This window comes from Nymphaea colorata, chromosome 11, assembly GCF_008831285.2.
Source record: "Nymphaea colorata isolate Beijing-Zhang1983 chromosome 11, ASM883128v2, whole genome shotgun sequence".
Lineage (NCBI taxonomy): Eukaryota > Viridiplantae > Streptophyta > Magnoliopsida > Nymphaeales > Nymphaeaceae > Nymphaea > Nymphaea colorata.
Window position 1 is genome coordinate 8,302,951 of NC_045148.1, and position 22,895 is coordinate 8,325,845.

A 22,895-nucleotide genomic window follows, 5' to 3' on the forward strand; every position below is an offset into this window, starting at 1 on the left:
CTAATGAGATTTTAGGTACAAGCAGCTCATTATTAAACTCTTAAAGCAAGGTGAAAGCAAAGTACAGTGAAGCAGAGTGATCAAAAATGAAAAAATGGTTAACCAACACTGGATGACTGTCACCTCAGGTTAGTCGTGTCCAGTTTGAGTGAAAACTGCTAAAAACACTCACCTTCATAGATTCAGGTGTGACAAAAAACAGTTTTTAGAAGAGAAGAGCACAAGAACGGCAAGGCGTGGAACAAAAAGACGGTTTTTAGAAGAGATTTTTTCGACATCTTAGGAGAGAGATGAGGAGTTAACAGAGAAAGCGAATCTCTCCTACAATAACCATCGTGCTTCACGACGACAACACCCGAGAGATCCCTTTCACGATCAACTGTTCTGATTATATCCCAATTCTTTCTTATAAGAGCTCGAGCTCCAAAGCTCTGTCATCTAAAAAGGATCTCAAAGACATCCTCGATTTGTAAAAAAGAACTACGAAATACATATGATATGATCAAACAGAAGCAAGAATCGGCCTGAAGTCTAATTTGACATAAAGTAATTCATATAATTCGTCCTCTGTCTATCATTCAGAATGACAACTTTTTCGCACATCTCAACCACCCTTCTGCTCTAAACACAAAACAAGATATGAAAACATCAAACAGATTACGGTCAAGTATTTACACTTTCAAAATATTTATTTCTCATAATATGAATTATACAGTATTGATAGACATCAACCAAACAACTTTTGACTCATCATAACTGTGTCGACTCTCATAAATAGGAGGGTCTTTCTCCTTCTCAGAGGCTTAATTGGGACCCCAGCAGCTGAGATACATGACAGTACGCAGCGACTCCTCAGCCCGCCTGTTCTTCTCCTCGGTGGCCCTCCTCTTCACCGGCTCCATTGCGGCGGATACGCGCCTCGCCTGGCGAGAGGTGACGGCGTCTTTCCGGCCGCCGATCTTCGCCGCCACCTCGCGCTTGGGCGCCTGGTCCTTCAGCACCTGGAGCGCCCTGCCGCCATATGCCAGGCAGACCCTGCTTGCATGCCTCAGGCTCATTCCCCCTCTACTTGTAGAAGAAAAAGGGCTCTTCTTCGAACGGATTAAAAACGACCCGCTTCACGGAATCGCCGGAAGGCTAAGAACTCGACCGGGTTAAAGACGACCCACTTGCCCAAATCGCCGGAAAATTCACGGGAACCTGATTCGTGCGGATTTGAGACGACCAACTTGATGGAATCGACAGGAACGGTTGTGAAGACGGAATATGGATGAGCTTTGCTGATGACAGGAACTCGGGATTGTTGCTATCGCAAACTTTGGAAGTAAGACAGCCGAGGGAGGAACATATAAGGGAAGAAAGAGCGCCGTGGGATTTGAAGAAACCGGCGGCTCCCTCCGCGTGGAGGGGCGACTGAGTTGCCGATCAAGGTCGCGGATAGGGATGAATGATGGACGATTACAATTTATTAGATACGAAACGTGGGAAGATGAACGCAATCCTGAGCCTTCTGGTTTAAGGTGAATCCTGTGGGTGTGGGTTGGTTTTGGCCTTCATTGACCAAATGGTTAAGGATGCCGATAACTCCGAGCTGCGGCTTCCTGGCAGAAGAGATAGAAACGGGTCGAACTCGTGTAGATCCATATCTGGGTTTGGATCCGAGATACTATAACGAGATAAAAATAAGATGGCATAATACCCCAACAAATTAAAATATAAAAAATATAGAAAAAAACCACTTACCAATCCATTGCTTCACTTTTAAAACAAATAAACCCAATTTTTTATCAAAATCCTCAAAGACCAGCCCATCAACGAAAAACCATAAATTTTTATTTGAAATGACAAAAGTACCTAAAAAATCTTTCATCAAGGGGATAGTCGTTTATGAGAGATATTTTTGTGTTATTTTGTGAATATGCAGCTTCTGAAGATTCTTTCTAAAAAAAAATCAGTTATTTATTTGGTAGGGTGGATTTATGCAATTTGAAGACCTCTTATATCGTTTTACTGGTTCGTCCTATTTCCTACTTGTTGAAGACATGAAAGGTTCTTAATGATGATGCCGAATATATTCGTCATTGGTGCTTCACGGATGCAAGAATATGCTCCACCCACATTCACACTTCCAACAAAGAGAGAATTGAGAAAAAAATAATAGGCTTAAACTTTTAGATTACGTACAATGTCATTTATGTTTTTCTAATTCCAATTATAAGAATCTAAAACAACACGAAAGAATTGATCAAGTTTTTTAATAGAAAATTTCTTAAGTTTGTTTATTGGACTAGTATCCCGTTCTTATTCGTAAGACTTTTTTCAATGATTGACAGTCTTTAATTAATAAGCATTGTTGTACCAAAATTTACTAAAAAAGTTTAGTATAGTTCGGGCAGTTAAGTAAATGATATTCATACTAAACCAATATTTTATTACTCTTCAAAAGTTGAACGTGTTGGTAAAATGTTCTGTAAAAGTTTCCTTTTCCCACGTTCCCTTTGCTCCGTCGTCGTTCACCACAGGCTCACCTACCCAGGTCCAGGATCTTAAGAGCCTCTCATTTTAATGAGGGTCCCCACCGGATTCCGGCAGCGTATGTCACTTTGCCACCATCATGGGGACTGCATGACCAGTCTGTATCTATCTTATTCTCTTCATAATCGAAACGCGAACAGCATGGTTGCAGGCGGCAATGGATTGCTGCTGCTGCTGGTGGTGGAAGTGGCAGGGGACAGGCAAGAAGTTTTCTGAAGTTCCATTTCTTGTGGTCGGTTCATCTTTATCCTATCATGTTCATGGTGGCATCAGTTTGTTCTCGACTGGTTACTGCACAATTCACTTTGATTGGACCACTGGAGCTAGGTATCTTCTGGGATAATGAAAAGACCTCAAAAACGCTAAAATAGCTGAAGATTTCACAGGTGCGGTTGATATTAATTCAAACTTCTCTGTGCATTTTTTATTTCTTTGCCCTTGGAACACAAGTACAAAGATAAAGAAACAATCCCTGAAGCTGTTGGCACTATGGTAGGATAAGAGCTGGTAGGGTCAGTGTTCGTTTCCAACTTCAGTGGTGTCAAACCCTATGTGCTGCTAAAGGGAGACATGGACATCTCTTAGAGGCACCACAATCAGCCTTATACCCTAGGAAGATCCTATAACCTGGGAAGATGGAAGGAAGAAAGGAGCCTTCAGCCTTCACTCGGCGGTGAGAATAGCCTCCCAGTCACCAAAAAGGAAAAAAAAAAAATGAAAGAAACAGTTTCTGCCTACCATGGTTTTCTGTGGAATCTTTTTAAACTAATGCCGCCATGTTGGTGGTTAACTTCATTGCAATGAAGAGATGATTGAAACTCACCGTGCAGTTGAATTGGTTTATGTAGCATTTAAGAATAATGGTATCTTCTGAAACCATCCTCCTTTTGTCGATGTTGTGCTGAGCTGAAAATTTCACTTTATAAGACCTTCCTAAGGCTGTTTATGGAGCTGATCGATTTTCAGCAGGTTGGTCCTTTTAACTATCTTAAAAATAGGCTACATAATAGCATTAATAATTAAAGAAGTACTGTTTGTAGGACCAACAAAAAGTAGTTATGATGCTTCTTCTGAATATACAAGAGAGTCGAATCCACACCACCATAGAGAAGGAACTGAACATAAACACAACATGTTTTGCCAATTTTCCTCTTTCTATCTATTTCAAAAGAAAACATCGGGAATCAAATTCCACCCAACAAAAGGAAACTTAGAAAGAGGACCAACAAAATTACAGATTTCGAATGACAGGAAATCTACCACGTCTATAGCAATGAGAAGCACTAACTGTTGCGCGCAAGAACATCATCATCAAAAGAAAATCTGAAAGTGTCCGCCGCTCCAAACTTCCTTCTCCCCTCGGACTCCTCATCGGACGCCATACTGTCCTCATCGTCTTCATCCTCGCGACGAGGAGAAGGAGTGCTAGGATCGTCAACGCTTTTGGCTTTGCAATCATGAGTAGCCAGCATATTGACTTGACCGAGGTGTGAAATCTCAACCACCACAGTATCGTCTTCACTAGGGAGAGGCTGTTTCCATGGTTCCCCATCCATTCTCATGTACGTGTGCTCTGCTGCGCCCTTGTGAAACTCAAAGCGTACGCGACGTGCCTGAAAACATTTCAAATCAAACTTGTTAAACAAAGTTCAGGACCTATCACAACAAACACATAGAAGCCATGCAGACGCAGTTTGACATTATGAAATTTTTCGTTTTTAAGAAGGAAATTTCAGTCTGGAATGGATTAGGACTAAATGTGAAAACCTGCATACGAAGACACCTGTCCCTATGTAAATTAAAAAAAAAAAAAGGTTTAAGCCAGATGAGTCCCGACTACTAGGATGACAACGCCATGGAAAATCTCAGGCAGCAGCAGCATGACAAGGGTTGTGTACTTTAATAATTCTGCACTGCACGGACATACAGTTTACATCAAGATAACCATAAGAGATCATGACATTGGAATCTGAGCATGCAAAATACTAGTCTTCATCAAAACACAAGGCTGAGAACATATAACCAGACTTTAAGCTGATCTTATCTCGGTCCCCTTTCATGATTAAGTGGCAATAGAACCGCAAGGAAGGGATCGACATGGGTAAAACATGAGCGTTATAGTCCAAAGAGGGTCACTGTGAGACCAGATCATGCTACTAACATAAAATAATGGCAATGAGGCGCATACAGAAAAGGGAAGATTGAACAATTGTATTCAGATGTCTATAGTGAATTGCATACAATTAGAAGACTCATGTTAGTGATCAAACTGACCTTCAACTCTGTGAATAGGCTGACCAGGTATAGATAATGATGAGATACATTGACGCAGCGTTTTAGAAGACAGTGACTGCTAAAAAAGCTATTTACGGCAATGGCAAAAGGTATACCCATTTTCCAAAAAATATAAGTGGCATTCACAATATATCTTATGGAAAGCAGTAGCCAGATTTCAGCTTTTTTCTGCAGAAGGCATCTAGTATGCACTCAGCAAAAAGCACAGCTCCACAAGCAGATAAATAATAAGTACACATGTATGCATGCCACATACAACATGGCCATGTTCACCTCCTAAATAAATATAGAGGTCAAAAATCGCATAGTTTTTCTTGCTTCCGACAACAGAAGACTAGAAATCAGGTTGCCATCTGTTTCACCTTTTATCTCGCCAAGCCACAAGAACCCTTCATCGAGGTTGGCAGCGTACACTCGTCAGTACACTGACATCGTGGGCAAACCAGATATGTGGTCCAACTTGCTGAGCTGCATGCACAAGTTGTGACCCGATTCCAATTTATAGCAGACTACTAAAGACGTTCAGCTTTCCGAGTGTTCGCAATCAATTTTAGTTCCCTTGATCCTGGTTTATAGAATTCAGGCGTATAGAAACGTTATTTGCAGCCAAAACATGCCAAGTGGAATTTCAGTACTTTTGTTCCTTTTCTTTTTGCCTGTGCACTCCTTATCAACAGCCTGGATTGAACAGCTGTCAAAATCTATCCAACTTTTGTGCCTTGTTAATGACCCATATCAAGTGTTCCTGGTGATTTCAAGGCTTCCAAACAAGATCACTTTGACATATTTCCGCAACCAAGGGCAACCATGTACAAGAATTACTTACAGCTTATGCGGTAAAAAGGTGCTAACGTAGTAAAATGCAAGTGTAGGATGGCTTTACTGGATCTGACAGAATTTCTCCGTTCAAAAAAAGAAACAATTGTGAAACGATGAAAGTATGACACTACAATTACACTCACACTTTCTTAATTAAACATTGTACTTGACTGGCAACATAGGGAAACCAATTGTACCTGTGCAAGTCGAGTCCCATGTCCCTTAGGCGCAAGTAAAACAAGTCCATGCCAACCATCTCTAAATCCTACCACCTCAATAAGACCATCATCTACATAAGGTGCAGTCAAGTCCCTCTGTCGAACGTCATGGTTCATACAAATAATCAGAAGACATAAAGCTAATAATCTCAATGGCAACAAGCAAATGCAGCGAGAAGCATAAAAAGCACCAGCACTTACATCTCTCTTTTTCTTACTGTTTGGCGTTCCCCATGGATTAAAACCACCAGAAAAGCTAGGCAAGTTTAGGCATATGATGGATCTGATGCTGAAGATGACGACAACCAAAGCAAGACTCAGCTAACTAATCAATGATGACTTTTTCATTTTTAAGATCAATTAGAAAACAGAGATGAATGTGATCTAGATTCTGAGTAGGATTGCAACATATGTTTTTAAATGTGTCAGATTTTTCAGTTGATAGCTTGTCATGGATTATCCAAATAAAACTAAGTTATATATTCTTATAAATAAGAGTTTTAAATGTTAACATTTTGAAGTTATACCAGTTCATTGCATGTCAACACGTTTTCAAAACTTTTCCAACCCTGATCCTCTGGTTATCCATTAGTACGTGCTAAATAGTAACCTTAACCATACGTATCACCACACTGACAGAAAACAAAAAGGAAGAAAGGCAGGTGGAACATGAATCTGAAAAAGGGCAGGATATTTCTCCCCTTGTTAATATGAAAATATATCCTAAAGGCTGCAGAACTCTTTCCGACCTGTAAAGATATTACAAAATGAACTACAATGAAATAACAACAGGTAGTTAAACATGTAGTAAGGCACGCCGTCCAAGACATACCAATAATATTCATATATGGTTGTAAGCATGTAAACCTTTTTGTTGACTAGGTAATTTTTATTAAAACAAGTAAATGCTTAATGGATGTTCCAAACTATAGACGCTGGTGGAATACATACATCAGCCTTGAACATTCTGCATGAAGATCAGTTGACACAAGCATACCATCAAGTTTTTATACAAGATATGTTCGCAAAAAGGAACTCTGCAATCCATCAGAATTACCTGCGTGGGATGTGAAGGTCCTCCCAGTGACCAGGCCTTTTCATTACCTTCACCTTTGCAAGCTGAGCAATATTCCTGCAAAGTATTTCACAAGCATAGTCAGTTAACTGAACAAATCGATGTTCGATTAAATGACAAAAGCAGACATAGTTGTATCACATGGCTGGGGTAAGTGGGGGAGAAGGGTACAGCAATGAAAATTTTGGGCCAGACATTTACTTGAAGTTGCCCATACCTTAAGGATATGGCCTAGTACCCGGCCTCATGTTGGGGAGATGTCATCCTTACAACATGTTAAACATCGTATGTCATCCTCTTCAGTAGGAGAACAAATTCCATTTCAGATACTTTTCCTATCAAAACTCTTTTCCAAATACCTCCAAAAGCCTTTGGATGTGTGTGCTTTGTGCATAAATTGGGTCCTAACCATCACAAACTTGGAGCCCAAGCCATAAAATGTATCTTTTGGGGATATCCTAAGAACAAAGAAGGATATGTGTTATAATCCTATTGCTACAAAAGAGCTTGTCAGTGCAGATATGACATTCTTCAAGTTTGTTCGATACTACTCTACTTCAGCATTGAGGCTACAGCCTGATCAAAGCGACAACATGCCTCTTGTTGTACCCTCATTTCCTTTGGAGTCCATTCCAACTACGTGACTTAATGAATCTTGTGAGTCTAAGCCAAGTTTGCCTACAAACCCTAAAAAGGCCCATCTTGCTACATTTTATGATCCCCCATTTGAATATGCTCAAAAACCACCGACTAAGTGTGTCTCTACCACTTCTTTGCCAGTGGTAAGTAATGCCAGTAGTCTGGGTATTGATGTTGTGACTCCCAAAGAATAGGTGCAGGTTGAAGTTCCAGAGAAAGATGATGACAAACCCATTGCATTGAGAAAAAGAACCAGACAGTGCACTTTACATCTCAACTTCAATGTTGGGAGGAAAGGAACTAGGCACTGCACTTTTCGTCTCATCTTCAAAGTTGTGACTGATGTCAGACTTGGGTATGAAACCGTTTATATCGACTTTATTGGCTACCTTAGTTCCCTTAAATCATCAACAGGCTCTATTAGAGCCCCAGTGGAGACAAGCTATGTAACAGGAGATGGATTCCTTACATGAACATGGGAAGTGGGAGCTAGTCACACCTCCTTCAGATGCAGATATCATAGATTGTCAGTGAGTCTTTACTATCAAACATAATTCCGATGGCTCCACAGGAAGACATAAAGCAAGGTTGGTAGCCAAAGGCTCTATATAAACTTATGGAGTAGATTTCTTTGAGAGTGTTTTCCACAGTTGGCAGGCTTGGTACCACCAAATTGGTTACCTCAATTGTAGTACATTGTTAGTAGGCATTATGTCAATTTGATGTAAACAATGCATTCCTCTATGGAAACTTATTTGAGACCAATGTTATCCATATCGTACAATACATACGCGCATGCCGTATAAGCATATAAAACATGCATGGTATGTTTACAGTACACGATACACTCGTGTATCATAAACGTATCGCCCGTATCATACGATATAGGTAAAAACAAAAAAAAAGGGTTTGTCATGCCCCTTTTTGTGTTATGTTTTTCAACTTTGCTCTCTCTCTCTCTCTTTCTCCTTCTTTGTAAATGCTCTAAGAGTTGTGGAAGGGAGAGATTTTACTCCTTTTCACCAAAAATCGCTGAGGAGTCGTCGATTTGAGAGAGCTTACTAGTTGGTGGAGAAGCTTTCTCATAGTGGGAATGGTGAGAGGCTTGGAGGAAAGGGCTTTTCAGTTTCTAACATCAAGAAGGTAAAAAATTTCTCATTTTCACCATTGCATCGTGGATTTCTCTTGTTTCCTATAGTTAATTGTAGGTTTTTACTTGTTTTGTAGAGATATAATGTTGGACCCTGCATCCAGTGGTGTACAATGGTGGACCCTGAAGATAGGTTAAAAGTTACTTGTAATTTTTGTAAGCAAATCGTATCAGGAGGGATCTCTTGCTTTAAGCACCAATGATACAACGAAATGGCTCAATGCACTAGTTTGCAAGGAAACCCATTGCCACCCTATATCAAGCATCAGTGTATGGAGCTTATTAATACTATGAAATCAAATAGGATTGAGAAGGAAAGGTATGACGTTGATGTAGGACATGGGGAGCCAATAGCCATATGAAGAGGAAGCTAAGGTGAAGATGTTGAGCTTGAAGAAGAAAATGTTGGTGTCAGTATGGGAACAGATAAAGGGAAAGGCATCATGCACAAAGGTGGTTCTTCAGCCTCAGCCAGAAAGGGAAGAGGGGAAGGTGCAGGTACAAGTACAGTTTCACGAGGACGTGGTAGGAACCATGGTCGTACTATTGGAACTGGTGGTAGAGACTAGAGTAACTATTGGGAGATCAAGTATTGGATCCGTCTCGATGAAGAATTTTTTTTCCCACTTGTACTGTTGCAAGTCCTCAGCCTGAGATTCATACAAGCATGTGTTCAAAGGACATTGTCGACGCAGCAAATGATACCATCGGGAGGTGGTTCTATGATGCATCCATTCCCTTTAGTGCAACCAACTCTTATCATTTTAAGCCTATAGCAGATGCGATCGCTTCTGTAGGTCGACAGTCTAAAATGCCCACTTATCATAAATTGCAAGGTAAAATTCTTTATAATGCAGTTAGAAATGTCAAAGCATGTGGTGATGAACTGCAATTGAGCTGGAAAGACATAAGAAGCAGTGTGATGGCAAACGGGTGGACAAACACCAAGAACAGAACATTGGTAAAGTTCCTTGTATGTTGCCCCTTAGGTGCAATGTTCTTAAAATATATTGATTTGTCCGATACTCCTAAGACTGTTGATGTTTTGTGTGAGATTTTTTATAAAGTTGTACAATAAATTGGGTAGAAGAATATCGTGCAATTTATTATGGATAATGTGGCAAATTATAAAGTTGCAGGTGAAATATTAATAACACGATATAGGATGTTCTATTGAAGAACATGTGCTGCTCATTGTTTCAACCTAATGCTTCAAAATCTTGGTGAAAGAAATGATATGAAGTGGACAGCTAAAAGATGCCAAATAATGAAGTTTATTTATAATCATGCTTATGTTTCGAACTTAATGAAAAAATTCACAAATGGGGTTGAATTGATTTGACTTGCACAAACACGGTTTTGCCACAAATGTTTTGACTGTACATGGTATAGTCAAGCAAAGAAATCCTAGTTAAGCAAAGAAATCCTCTCAAGTAGATGTTTTCAAGTGATGATTGGGCGGCATATCCATATGCCTATATAAGAAAGGCCACAACAGTTGTGGATAGTGACTAGATACTATATTCAACACTGAATTTTGGGAATCATGTGTGAACTTATTGAAGATTTATGTACCTCTAATGAAAATCTACAGATTAGTTGGCAGTGAAGATAAACCTTCTATTGAATATTTGTTTTAGATTTTTTTGGGTTTTTTCTGAATTTTCCCATTTTTCTATTTTTAAATATTTATAATTAAAAAAATAATTTTACAATGCACTATGCTACGTTTGCGATACAGTATATAGATTGGCCCAACCGATATGCATATACGCCTTTTACAACATTGTCTAAGACAATATATATGCAACAACCTCCAAGGCATTTAAAGTTTAAACATTAAGGTTGTGATAGATGCTTATTATGTCATTATGAATTTCTTATTTCTCATTTCTAAATGTGATGTTAATATACAATGGCTTATGAATGATGTGATGAGTTCTTTTATATAGAACCCATGTTACATAGGTACGGGTACGGGTGCGGGTACAGGTGCCGGTGCGAGTACGGTTACAGACCATTTTTAAAAAACTTGGATGCGGGATTATGGCCATACGCACACATGCACACACACACACACACACACACACACACATATATATATATATATGTCAAAAAATTTCAAACAAAATAACATATTCACACATATATATATCAAAAAATCACAAACAGAATAACATATTCATAAATCATAATCCAAAATTTATCATTCTTGATTCTCATTCTCCTCAGTCGCAAATTTACTGCTGAACTGAGGCCAAAGAAAATCACACGTGTACGGAAGCATAAGCACAAACAAAAGAGAAACATAAACTTTTACATAACAAGATAAAGGAGCTAGCGAAGCAAAAATCGAATCCCAACACTACGAAGCAAGAATGAAGAAAAAAGAGGGAAGTGGGACATTAAAATGAAGGTTTCGAAAATTTTAACATTAAAATGGTTTAAAGAGTTAAAATGTAAAAATCGTTAACATTAAAATCGGACAAATTTGGACTCAGTCAACTTTGACCGAGTCTGAAAAAGGTCAAAAGTGACCTTGGTTATTGTTTACTTGTTGGTAAGCAACTTTATGTCACAGTCATTAGACCTTAATATATCTTGGGCAGTCAGCGAAGATAGTCAATCTATGAATAAACATTAACAGACTAAGGTACACTATGCAGCAGCCACAAAGATTTTCAGGTACTTAAAGTCTTCCCCTAGAAAATGATTGTGATTTAAGAAAAGACCAACATTTGATGTCGTAGCATATTATATTGTCGATTATGCAGGTTTTATTGAACTTAAAGAGTCTACTTCTGGGTCTTGTGTTTTTGTATGAGGAAAGTTAATTACATGGAGAAGCAAAATGTCGTAACCAGGTCTAGTGCAAAATCTGAATATAGATCTATGGCCCTAACTGCAGCAGAGGTGATGTGGATTAAATCTTTATTAGTTCTATAAGTCAAAGTTTTTATTCCTATGGAGATGAAATGTGGTAATAAGGATGCCACATACTGTTTAAGAAGAGATTAGAGCTAATAAATGAGATTTTGATGTTTCTTCCCCCATCGTTCTCAACAAAAATGATGAAGATTTTTCCATTTTCAAACTATTCAAACATATGACAAGATATTTTGCATGGATATTTGGATGGTCAGGAACATAAATGGTCATGTGCCCACTTTCTCTTAGGACCCACCAACCACCTGCATTATTGATAACAAAAGTCTCTGGCATATTTGATTGAATATTCTCATCCAACCAGTTAGAATTACAACAACAAAATAGTTAGTTGTATATGATTTACCATGTGGCGCAAACATATTTGTAAGGTAATTCTCTAGGATGCACATCAATCATGGAGAAAACATCCACTAGAACCAAATCAAGGAATTTAAAGCATGTTTTGTAAATCAAATAAGTTCCAGAACTGCATAGACACATCAAGTGATTCCTAAAACATGGAATGAGGGCACTTAATTTTTTTGACTGGTAAATTTAGGAATCATACCGGGATGATTTATGGAAAAGAGGAGCAGCAAACCATCCTTGAGAGCAACCAAGCTTTGCATAGGTTGTCTAACAAATTGAAACAAATTTCATCAACACAAATACACAAACAAACTTATATGAATTGAAGAGAAAAGAAAAAAGATACAGCAAAAATAACTAGTCTAAAGGCATTCATTTTTTAAATGGTACAGTAGATATATAGCACAAAAAGGGCATTTACAAGTGTAATGTGCTCACAGTATGCCACTTAGAAGTTACAACAAGCATTGTTCTAAGCCACATATTATTTCCAATAACAGATGAGAAAACAGCAGTGATAGTCCAATATCATTCTGTGGGACCAATCAAATATTGTTAGCACAAAAGATAATAACTAAAAAAATTATTATTTGGCCCCGTTTAGACTCCTCAGGTTTGTCGTTCAATAACAAGTGAAAACTCTGGCATCTGCCAAAACCAATATCATGTGTATGGATTTGGAGGTTAGCATCATTGTCACAGAAAACATGTTTTATTCGAAAAAAAAAATGCAACGAAAACGTTAAAAACAAGTCAGCCAGTAAAAAGGGAAAAACTTGTTTCATTTGTGTTTTCTTCCTAGTTTTTTTCACGTTTTTCCCTTTTTCATGTTTTTTGCTTTTTTCCCCTGGTTTTCTTTTTTTTTTTTGCATTTTCTTCACGGTTTTTACATTTTTTAATTACCAGTTTTTTATTTTCATATTTTTCACATTTTATTTTTGTTTCTAGTTTTTTTAAAAAAAAAATTGCCAACATTTTCCCGAGAAAAACAACTTTGTCATATTATACCCAAGAAAAAACCTCTCATTTTTATACCCGTAGATGATATTTGTGGCAATGGTTATCATATAAAGCAGCATTTTTGGGGTCAACTTTTCCAGAAGTTAACTATTGGGTGGCCTCCATCCACATCGTATCTACTAGTCTATTTGCTTTTCTCAGAGAAAATCAGTATATTGAACTAAGTAATGAACATACTTATGCCGAGACTAGGTTATAAGGGATGGCTGTGAGATTGACCCTTAACTCCACTCTGTTTATGTAAACATTGATTAGATGATATGTGTTGGGTATGAGATTGCTTATCCTCCTTTGCTTCTCGTTTCTCACAGAACTGCTTTCTGAAGTCTTTTCTGAGTCTCTCTTCATACCAGCTCTCACATTTCATTGAATAGATGAGGCATACATTGGTGACTATAACTCCAATACTGGCATCACACCCTCAAAAATATGAAGCATCAACGTAGTAGTGAATTTCTATTGACATTGATCACTGCCCATCTCTTTCTCCTTTTTGTTGCTTTAAAAGAAAAAATGAAGAAAAATTAACACGTGAACCACTTATCAGGTAAGGAACCAAAGGTGAAATGCCATTTTACCATATATGCATAAAATTAAAAATATGCTTCAAGTTTCGCACCATATGATGTCCAAGTTGCATGATAAATAGCAAAGCACTTGAAGTACAAAATATGATTGCATTATTATGAACCATGAAAGCATTTTAAATTTAAACTTTCAAGTTCCAACATCTAAAATGGCAAGAAGCATCACAGCTTATCAATGTCCAACCATTAGAAGCAAGAAGTTCAACATCTAAGAGGGCAAGAAACATCATAGCTACTCAATGTCCAACCATTAGAGCGTAACAACTTGTGTGGAAAATGAACCTGGTTAGCCAATTGATTTTTGAATTTTTCTGGGTGTAGCTTCCTTTCAGAATGAAATGCATAAGATACTTGAGCATCCATCCCTGCATCAGATGTCATAAGATATATGATCACCATTTGAACAATACAACATCATAATGCTTTTAGAGTCATGCAGAATCTAAATGTGTGCTCATTCATTCATCTGATTTATTTACAGTCTGATATTAAACTGAATGTATTCGGGCAAGTACAAAAGTATAATATCCTCATGCAAGTGTTTGTGTAGAATGTCATGATGCAAGTGTAGGCTTCTTGTCACTGGACACCCATCAAACCAGAGTGGAGAACTGTTAAACTAAGGTTACTGGAGGGTGACAGGCCAGAAAGACAATACACTTGAGGGTGCATGAGCGACCAATAGCAGACAAGTGAGCGTGAGAGCTCAAAGATAAAGAAAAAAGAAGGTGACTCAGATAGACATTCTTAATGCAGCTCTCCCTCGTTCCCTTTCCTTCCCTAATGGATTGAATTTTTCTATTAACCTTTGCTTAAAGCTAAAGCAGCTTATCAAGCACAAGTTAGTCCTTGTACAACTATGAATAATTGCATAAAGTTAAGTCTTAAGTGACAAGCATGACATTATTAAGATAAGGCTATGGCTAAAAGCATTAATTCTAATATGCTTGACAATATCTTAAGCATAACCAGAAGGATATGCCCCAATGATCGTCATCAAATGCCCCCCAGCTGAATTTTCTCCATTATCATGAACAGATGCATGTTCACCTACCAACTTCTTGAGACTTGGGAAAAAAAAAAACCAATAATGGCTATACCAAGTATATAAAATAATTTCCTTGACAAAGTAGTGATAGAACATGTAGTTGGCATCCCCAATTTGTTGCCAATTGTGAAGAAATGTTTGAAGAGCACCAGTTGGAAGCATACCATGTAGACAATATCATTGGCATGTTAATAAGATGAATGCATAGATGCGTCCACAAAATATATGGTAATCATTACCTCCGTACATATTAAATTATCAACAGGTAATCTTATCACCTGATCTATGAGTGAAACATGCCTCTGTATTTTAGAATATCTAAACTATAGATGAGCTATTGCTTACTGCAGCCTTACAGGCAAGCAATACTACTATATAAGGCACTGCGACGTAAAGGAAAAATTAACCAACACAAGGAGTAGAAAACATTCATTTCAAAAAAAATGGAAAAAACTGAATAAATTTTGCAGAGCGATTGGCCAAGTCATCAATAAGAAAGAAAACAAAAATGATTTGATATTTTGGAAATATTTCTTACCCATGCTAAAGTAGTTCCAAAAGCCACCTCGAAATGTGTGATACCCATCCTGCAGAAGTCATTAGAAGTTACATAACATGACAATGTGCATAAGGACATGAGGCAGAACAGGACAACTGATCCATCTGTAGTTTTTGTTCTGATTATACTTGGCATTCCTGTTCTGGTTGAGAGCAAAATTTACGTTGGTTCAACATCAAGCCAGTATATGTAGCTTACCTCACTCATTGAGTCTGTATGAGATACACGCTTAAATGCATGCAAAGAATGTGGAAGTTCTAGAGGAGCAATAGGATCACAAGCACCTTCTGCAGGAGCTTTCATCCTCATAAGAATATGCCAGCTGTGTGATGTAAAGAAAACATGTTAGCTACATTGCAACAGGATCGATACTTTAATCTAATGGTGTCTTATACAAGTTAAAGTATTGGCAAGCGGTTGAGTATCTTAGCTTGATCATTATAGTTCCATCATTTTAAACGGTGAGGTCTTGGTATTAGAATCCAAATCAGACTGATAGAGTTTTAGGACTTTAACGGAGCTTTTAAATGGTTTGGTCAGGATAGCTAGATAGGACTCAGAGTGTCCTCTATTGCCTAGTAGGATGTACGTAAACCCTTTGTTGAATGAGAAGAGTTTATGTTTCTAGGTGGCTCTTTGTAATATTAAAGAGTTATAAGACCTCTTTAATCATTTCTTTATTTTAGGTTGATGTAATCTGTAAATCTCTTTTATACCCTACTTATAATGGAGATTAGGGTTAGTGAATGGATTAAGCCTATAACTGGCTTCAATTTCGTATCTTGGTACATAACTTGGAGGTACCTTACCTCGAATAAGGAACTGAACTGTGTCCAATGCTTAATTTTTTTTCTTTCCTACTGTTCTATTCTTTTGTGTGTCCCCAAATTGTGGATTCTTTCTTAATTGGTAGAGTAGTCAACCAACTGGTATCAGAGCCCTCTTCTAGCAGCCAGACAAGTAATGACAACCCTGGAACATTATAAGAAACTGATGGACAAGTTGATGTAGACAGTTGGGAGTCAAGTCTCATGGAGAAGCACAATTTGAAATCATGGGGCGAGATTAGGGTCTATCAGCACTCATGCAAGGTTGATGCTAGTAGAGAAACAGGATGTGAAGTCTTTGCTACAAAGGGTGCTAAATCAAATGAAACCAATGGAGAATCAAATGGTGCATTCAGGTTAGGGGGACCAAAGCAGCAGTCGAGCACCCAAAACACAACCACTCCAATGGTGAACCATGGTAGGAGAAAGGATCGTGCTACATAAAGTATGACCAGAAAACCTCGCCAAATGGATTTTCCACTTTTGCAGGTGAAGACCTCCTTAGCTGGGCCCACAAATTTGCCTCAGATAAGGAAAACCCTATTAATGCATTGTGTTCTTATTTAGTTTCTTCTTTGTCCCATTTCTGTGCGTGCCCTATGTGCAGAATCTGCAGATTCTCAACCGCAGAAGAGTCTACAGCTTTGATTGGTAAAGCTGCACTACCTACTATAAAGAGGTCTATTTCTAGTCCAGCACCTAGGTTGCTCCAGTTCTGACCTAGACATGTTTTTAGCTGCAAAGTACCTGCATTTCTTAAAAAATTTTAGGTTCCATTTGTGACCATACGTGTTATTTTGTCAGGTTGAAAGGTAGCAAAACCTTCAGCTCCTATCAAATGCCAAGACCAGTATTCTTAATGGGGTGTTAGATTTCAGCCCAGCCACATAGGGATAGCTGGTGGAACTTCTGGGAATCATTTGGTAAGGAGTTGCATCTGATATCAGGAGAAACTAAACCAGGCAGATGTAACTTATATTCACCCTTGAGCGTATGTGTCATCCACATAATGAAAGCGTCCAGTAAATCAATGAATGAGTGGAAAATACCTATCAATTCTCATCTCCTTTGCATCCTTCATTTGTTTAAGGAAGGACTTGACAGAGTCACGATCTGTGCCTGGATTTTTCTTTCCCTGCAAAAGTAAATCAAAAAGAATTCAAGAAATTTCAAGGTTAAAAAAAATAACAAAGTCATAGGCAAAATAAAAACCAATTAGAGAAATTTTTCTAAGAAACTTCTCTGATAAAAAAAAAAAAGTATGTAGTATGTATCATGAAACTATCATGAAAGACTAATATGAACATTAATAGTGTTACTATCTTGCCAGCACTTTGACTTTCCTTAAATCGTAATGTTCCTAAATTTTTCCAAAACCTTGAAATTTCATAAAAGCTGTCTGTTCATTGCCAAGTTTTTCTGGGCACCAGACTTAGAATTGTATGTCCATGCCTATGACATATGAGTCCACCCATAGGGTGGGTGCAGGTGGAAAAAAAAAATTGTGTGCAGGTGCCACGAGGGTGTGTGTCTATATATAAAAAACTTGCATATAGAAATATAAAGATATATATGCATTTGAGACTATAATACATAACAACCCTCAATTGTGAACAGATGCACCCACAGTGCACAGTGCACACCTTACTTGGGTGGAACAGCCTATTTGTAGCTCTTGGTCCATAAAATGCTTTCCTTGTGTTCCTCTCATGTTTTCTACTTTCTATCTCAAGTTCACAACTTGTTAGGTAGTACCGTAGTAGTCTTGCATTGATGAAGCAAAAAAGGAGAAAACAACTGTTTGATCTCCAATAGTAACCAATAATGAGCAGATTTCCAAGTGAATGAACATCACGCCAATTGAAGAATAACAGATAAGAGGTATGCAAATGAGATATGGAATTGTGGGAAACAGCTGAAATCGATGATCTTGTTCAAATATATTGCTTAGATGTTTACTGTTCCTCCAAATCACCAGAGAAAGAGCAATCCAGATATATAGCTGTGAGCTGCTTACCCAACCAAAGGAAAAAGGCAGATTATTTCCAGTTCCCAGAGGAACAGTAGCTACAGGAGGTGGCTGAGCAAGCTTGAGATCACAAACTACACCAAGAAGCCATCCTGCCGTACCATCTCCACCTGCAACCTGCACCAGCATGCCAATAATGACTGATCACAAGCAAAACTATGTTGGATTTTTAAAGACCAGTGGTGAAGGATCTATTGGTGCTCGTATTGGCGCTTCATTTGGCCATATTTTGAAGGTTTTACTACATTCGTGACAGAAAAAGGATTTGGGACCAACTCACAATTAGTCTCATCTTCTGCTCAATATGAAAAGCAAGGCTGTCAGCATTAGCCTTAAGACGTTCAATGTTGGCATAAACCTTGTGAAGGACCTTGTCAGGTGCATCTGCTCCCAAGTCAATAACCTGAAGAGGAACATAAAACAGATTCTGTATATGTTCATATTTTTCTCTTTTTTGCGTTTGAGAAATCCAGCTTGCACACAAACTAGACGTTCAGCAAAAGTCTAACTCATCCAGCTAAACTCACTTGTGCAGAATTAAGAAGCATTCTGTACGTTGACAGCAGGTCCCCACCAAGCTGACCTCCACTTTTTGAGTTAATGAACACCATTACTGGACATTCAGGAAAATATGACATATCCTGGATGGCTGCCTCGGAGTCAATTATGTAGTCTGGAATGTAGAACTCTCTAAGGAATTGAGTAGTATTTGAACTGCATGAACTACAGTCCCCCATCTCTGCCCCCCTTTATCTTGCAAACTTGCAGTAAACTTATTTACATCCTGTTACAAACCATGAAAAACATCATCACTACTTGTACATTATGACATTAACAAATTGCTGAGGCAAAAAATGAGAATCATTTTTGGAAGAATATAAACGAGGCTGTTTCAGCGGGTCTAGGAGTTGGCGAAGATATCTAAGGCATCACTGAGTATTTGACTCAATTCAAGTGACAAAGCGGCCTGTCATGATGATTCTCTGCACCTTCAGAACCCTCGTCAATACTATCTAGATTGACCAGTTTCTTAGAAGAACCCCTTTTTGGTGCCAGATACATATAGTTACCGACACTAATATGTTTATTCAACAAGTCACTGGATGGTGGCTTAATCATCAACTTGGGAAATAAGAGTTAGGTATGTGGCTTAATCAGATGGATAACCAAATGGAATTCAAGCTTAGGCAACCTTATTTTCAGACATGACCCTTCCTGCTGCTATGACGAACACTGGAATGGGTTGTTAAAAATCAAGACCTTGAGTATACACTATGACATGCAACTGTAACGTCATGTTTTAAAAATATAAAATCTAGAGGATTTGTTAATCAATTCAAAATGCCCCGTGTGGGGAATTGTCAAGCTGCGGCTTTTTTTGACACAGTACAAGCTCTGAAATTTTACCATTGAAGCAAGAAACTAGCTACGTTTAACCTGAATTCAGCGCAACTAGTTTTCTAGGAAACCTAATCAAACAGTCATTGCTTTTGGACAACATTATGCAACTCCTCACTGTTACGAACTATAGCGCAATGAATCTGAGGAGCCAGAGGGTGAACTCCATCAAAGCCGCGAAGCCGAAAAGGGATCTCGAGAAAAAAAATTTCACCACTAGTGCCAGAGGGCTTCCGATTCTAATGCAAAACGAGTTTACCGAACCCTGAAGAGTCAGTTTCACGGTCTTGTGGACATCTCGATGGTTATGAAGAATGAAAATTCCAAGAGAAACGGTACAACATAATCTCCCTTCACCTCGAGATGAGGAAAACGGTTCATCTGAAAATTCTCACCACAATGTTTAGGATGTCAACAGCCAAATGGAAGGAGAAAAAAGAAGGATAATAACTCCACCTTTCATGGCATAATTTTCTCTAGGCAGTAAAATTTAAATCACAGTATCCATCGTCCGTGGAAAGGAAGTGGCGGATCAGCTCCGTATCAAAACCAGTGACGACCTCAGAATCAAATAGCATGCCAGATAAGAAACGTAAACGGTTTAGTCAAACACCACGTCCGTCCTAGATCAAGAATCGGAGGACTTTTTCGTACATTTCTGATTTCGAAAAACCAAATCGCCCAAGACTTGAAACTCCGGACTCCGGGAAATCCGGCAACTCTCAAAAATCTTCAAACCAAGAAAAGCCCAAGGAACAACATCCTAACGATCGATAACCAACCAGAATGGCACAATCGAATAGGGCAAGCGATCACGAGTGGGCACAGATTCCAACACAAGCAGAAACCTCAACCACACAACCGAAATCGAGCAAAATCGCACCAACCAAACACCACGAAATCAAAAAACTCACCAGCAGCAGGGATCACCCCCGGAACTCAATCGTTCCAACGCAATACGTCGACCTGTGGTCTCACTCTCCTTTTCTGATAAGAGAAATTTCACAGACCGCTTCCCGCCGTGTTGGAGAATTAGTGGCTCGAAGCCTTCGATGCAAAGCATAAGAAGGGAAGCAGAAGGGACAAGCAAAGGGGAAGAGAAAGAGACAGAGAGAGAGAGAGGAGGTGCGGCAGTGGGGACGCTGAACGTTGGTAAGGAGAGAACGTTCTTCTTTATTTCAAATTCAAGCTTTAAAATAAACGAATCAATTGCTACGCACAACCGGAGCCCGCCAAAGTGGAAGACCCCCTAAATATCACGCGCCACCCTGACTTTCTGCCGCCTTCCAAATATGTCCCTCCCCTCTTTTCCCATTTTGCATTTTTACGGTTCCGTCGGTTGAGAAGATGACTCGCCAGTTGACTTGTTTTGTCCATTTCAAATAAAATTTCAATTTTAGTCTCCTTTTTCTCCAAATTTCAATACAGTGATCATATTTTCATTTTTTAAATAAAAGCCATACTTTTGAAAAGTCTACTTAAAAAGGATGAACGTGAAAGCCTGCCTCTGTTAGGGACTGCCATCTTATACATATATATAACCTGCTCTATACTTTTTATACAACTATAAGAGAGATTTACATGAGGGTAGCTTTAAATTTTCTAAGAAACATGATGTAGTTCTTCCTCAAATTTATAACTACCATTAGGCCCTTGGCTGTCGAATCATAAAAATATATTTACCCTCTATGTAAAGTTAAATTTGAAAAACAACTTTTTATAAAAAGAAAAGGTACCTTTCACTAACATCAGTTTGTTTGTTATGGCATTTCTTAGCTAAGTCACTTTCCCTTTAAATAGAAATGGTAGAAACATGGGTTCATGCATTAGCCCCTTAAAATGAAACCCCACCTATCCATATCTTCCTCTTCTTGACAAGTTAAAACATGTAAAAATTGTATCATTTAATATTGTTTTCTTAATTTAACATTTTTATTTACTTTTATCTATGAAAAGATGATTATTGTCAAAGTTTTTATAATTCATGAAGAGGTAACAGTAACCATGGCATCTTTGTTTTCCTGTTTTTTTTATAACATTGAGACTTGAAAAAAAAAAATGAAAAAGCCGCAATGCCCTTAATTAAAAGCATGAGAAAAAAATGGTTCTCAAACGAAAATTTCTCTAGGAAAGTGGGTTAGGTGCGTCACTATTCATCATTGCCTGATCTTGACCACGTCAAGATACCGTTAGGCCTGCCTTTGGACGCGCAGTTTCATAATCGGATCTGAATCTGGGTTCGAAACCAATAAGCGTCTGGTCCAATTATATTTAATTGTGAGATCTCGTGCATATAAAAAAACATATTATAGGAGATAACGCCACCAAAATAGACATAAACATATCTCTATTTCAACGTGTCGTGTATAGAACTTCGTTTATATTTAATGTCTAGGTTCTCTTATTTGATTTTTCCACTTACCATATTTATTATATTGAAAGCAATTTATCCATCTGACGGACATAAATAATAATATGAATGTTGTGGGGTCTTTCAACGTCAAATTGGAGACGAATATTTACCTAATCCACGTTGACGATGACGAATAGAGGACAAATATGGATGATCTCATATTTTCTTTATATTTTTTGTGTGTTCATTCAGTCATTCTTGATGAGGTTTTTGCTTTCAAGTAAAGCCGCTTAGGTTTGAAATTCCATTGTTGAGATTGCTAGAACTTGACATTTGATGTAAAAGTTCTACTTAGGACCTAAGTGGCGGAATTGTCTCGAAGCACTTGTTTAAAAATACTTATATTTGGTTGAACACTTATGTTTATATAAAGATAAATGTTTAAAGATGTCAATTTAAAAATAAATAAATTTCAGGAGACATCAGCCACCATGTAGCTCTGCCATTGGCTGTCAGTCGGCAGTTATTGTGTCTCTCCAGTAATTCTTTTAAGTTTTTTATCATATATATATATAATTTTTTTAATAAAGTAGGCTCGACTCTGAATCGGACCGGCCCGGCCGGATGCCCACCCATAAGCACAACTGATAGTCCTTCACTCTCTTTCTCTCTCTCCCTGCGCTGCAATAAGGGCTGCCTACTTGCAACCCATGCCTTTCTATCTTCCTTTTATATTTTTTATTTTTTGTTAGCATATTATTAAACAAATTAGTTTTTACTTGGCATTTTTGTTCTTGACAAAGCTTACTTTCTCTTTTATTGTGAGATTTTAATTTTCATTGCCCTGTGTTATTGTGTGTCTATGTAGTTGACTATAAGAAGAGTGTTAGAGGAACTATTTATGAGCTATGAATAATGATAAACATGAGTTAAATATGCCCTTTTATATTGTTCATCTATGTCTTTTATTTCAGTTATTTTTGTTCATTTTTGGCATCATTTTATGGATATGGTATACTTTACAATTTTGTTCATGATGGATTTGC

At 38.1% G+C, this 22,895-nt stretch overlaps 1 protein-coding gene across 5 annotated transcripts; it reads right to left on the minus strand.

The window, feature by feature from the left end:
• Positions 1 to 3,512: 3,512 nt before the first annotated feature.
• Positions 3,513 to 20,665, minus strand: LOC116264801 (diacylglycerol kinase 1-like). Of its 5 annotated transcripts, none has more exons than XM_031645206.2 (13): positions 20,411 to 20,665; positions 18,626 to 18,882; positions 18,379 to 18,501; positions 18,087 to 18,215; positions 17,119 to 17,204; positions 15,441 to 15,564; positions 15,222 to 15,270; positions 13,918 to 14,000; positions 12,228 to 12,295; positions 6,925 to 6,999; positions 6,069 to 6,156; positions 5,847 to 5,963; positions 3,513 to 4,148 (listed from the first exon to the last, which is right to left on the minus strand). In XM_031645206.2, exons 2-13 carry the CDS (start codon positions 18,833 to 18,835, stop codon positions 3,819 to 3,821), a joined length of 1,482 nt encoding a protein of 493 aa, XP_031501066.1. In that variant the 5' UTR covers positions 18,836 to 18,882; positions 20,411 to 20,665; the 3' UTR covers positions 3,513 to 3,818. The 5 variants fall into 5 exon arrangements, with proteins under 5 accessions (XP_031501066.1, XP_031501067.1, XP_031501068.1 ...); XM_031645207.2 differs by lacking the exon at positions 20,411 to 20,665 and adding an exon at positions 19,953 to 20,119; XM_031645208.2 differs by lacking the exon at positions 20,411 to 20,665 and adding an exon at positions 19,854 to 19,971.
• Between the last annotated feature and the right edge of the window lie 2,230 nt (positions 20,666 to 22,895).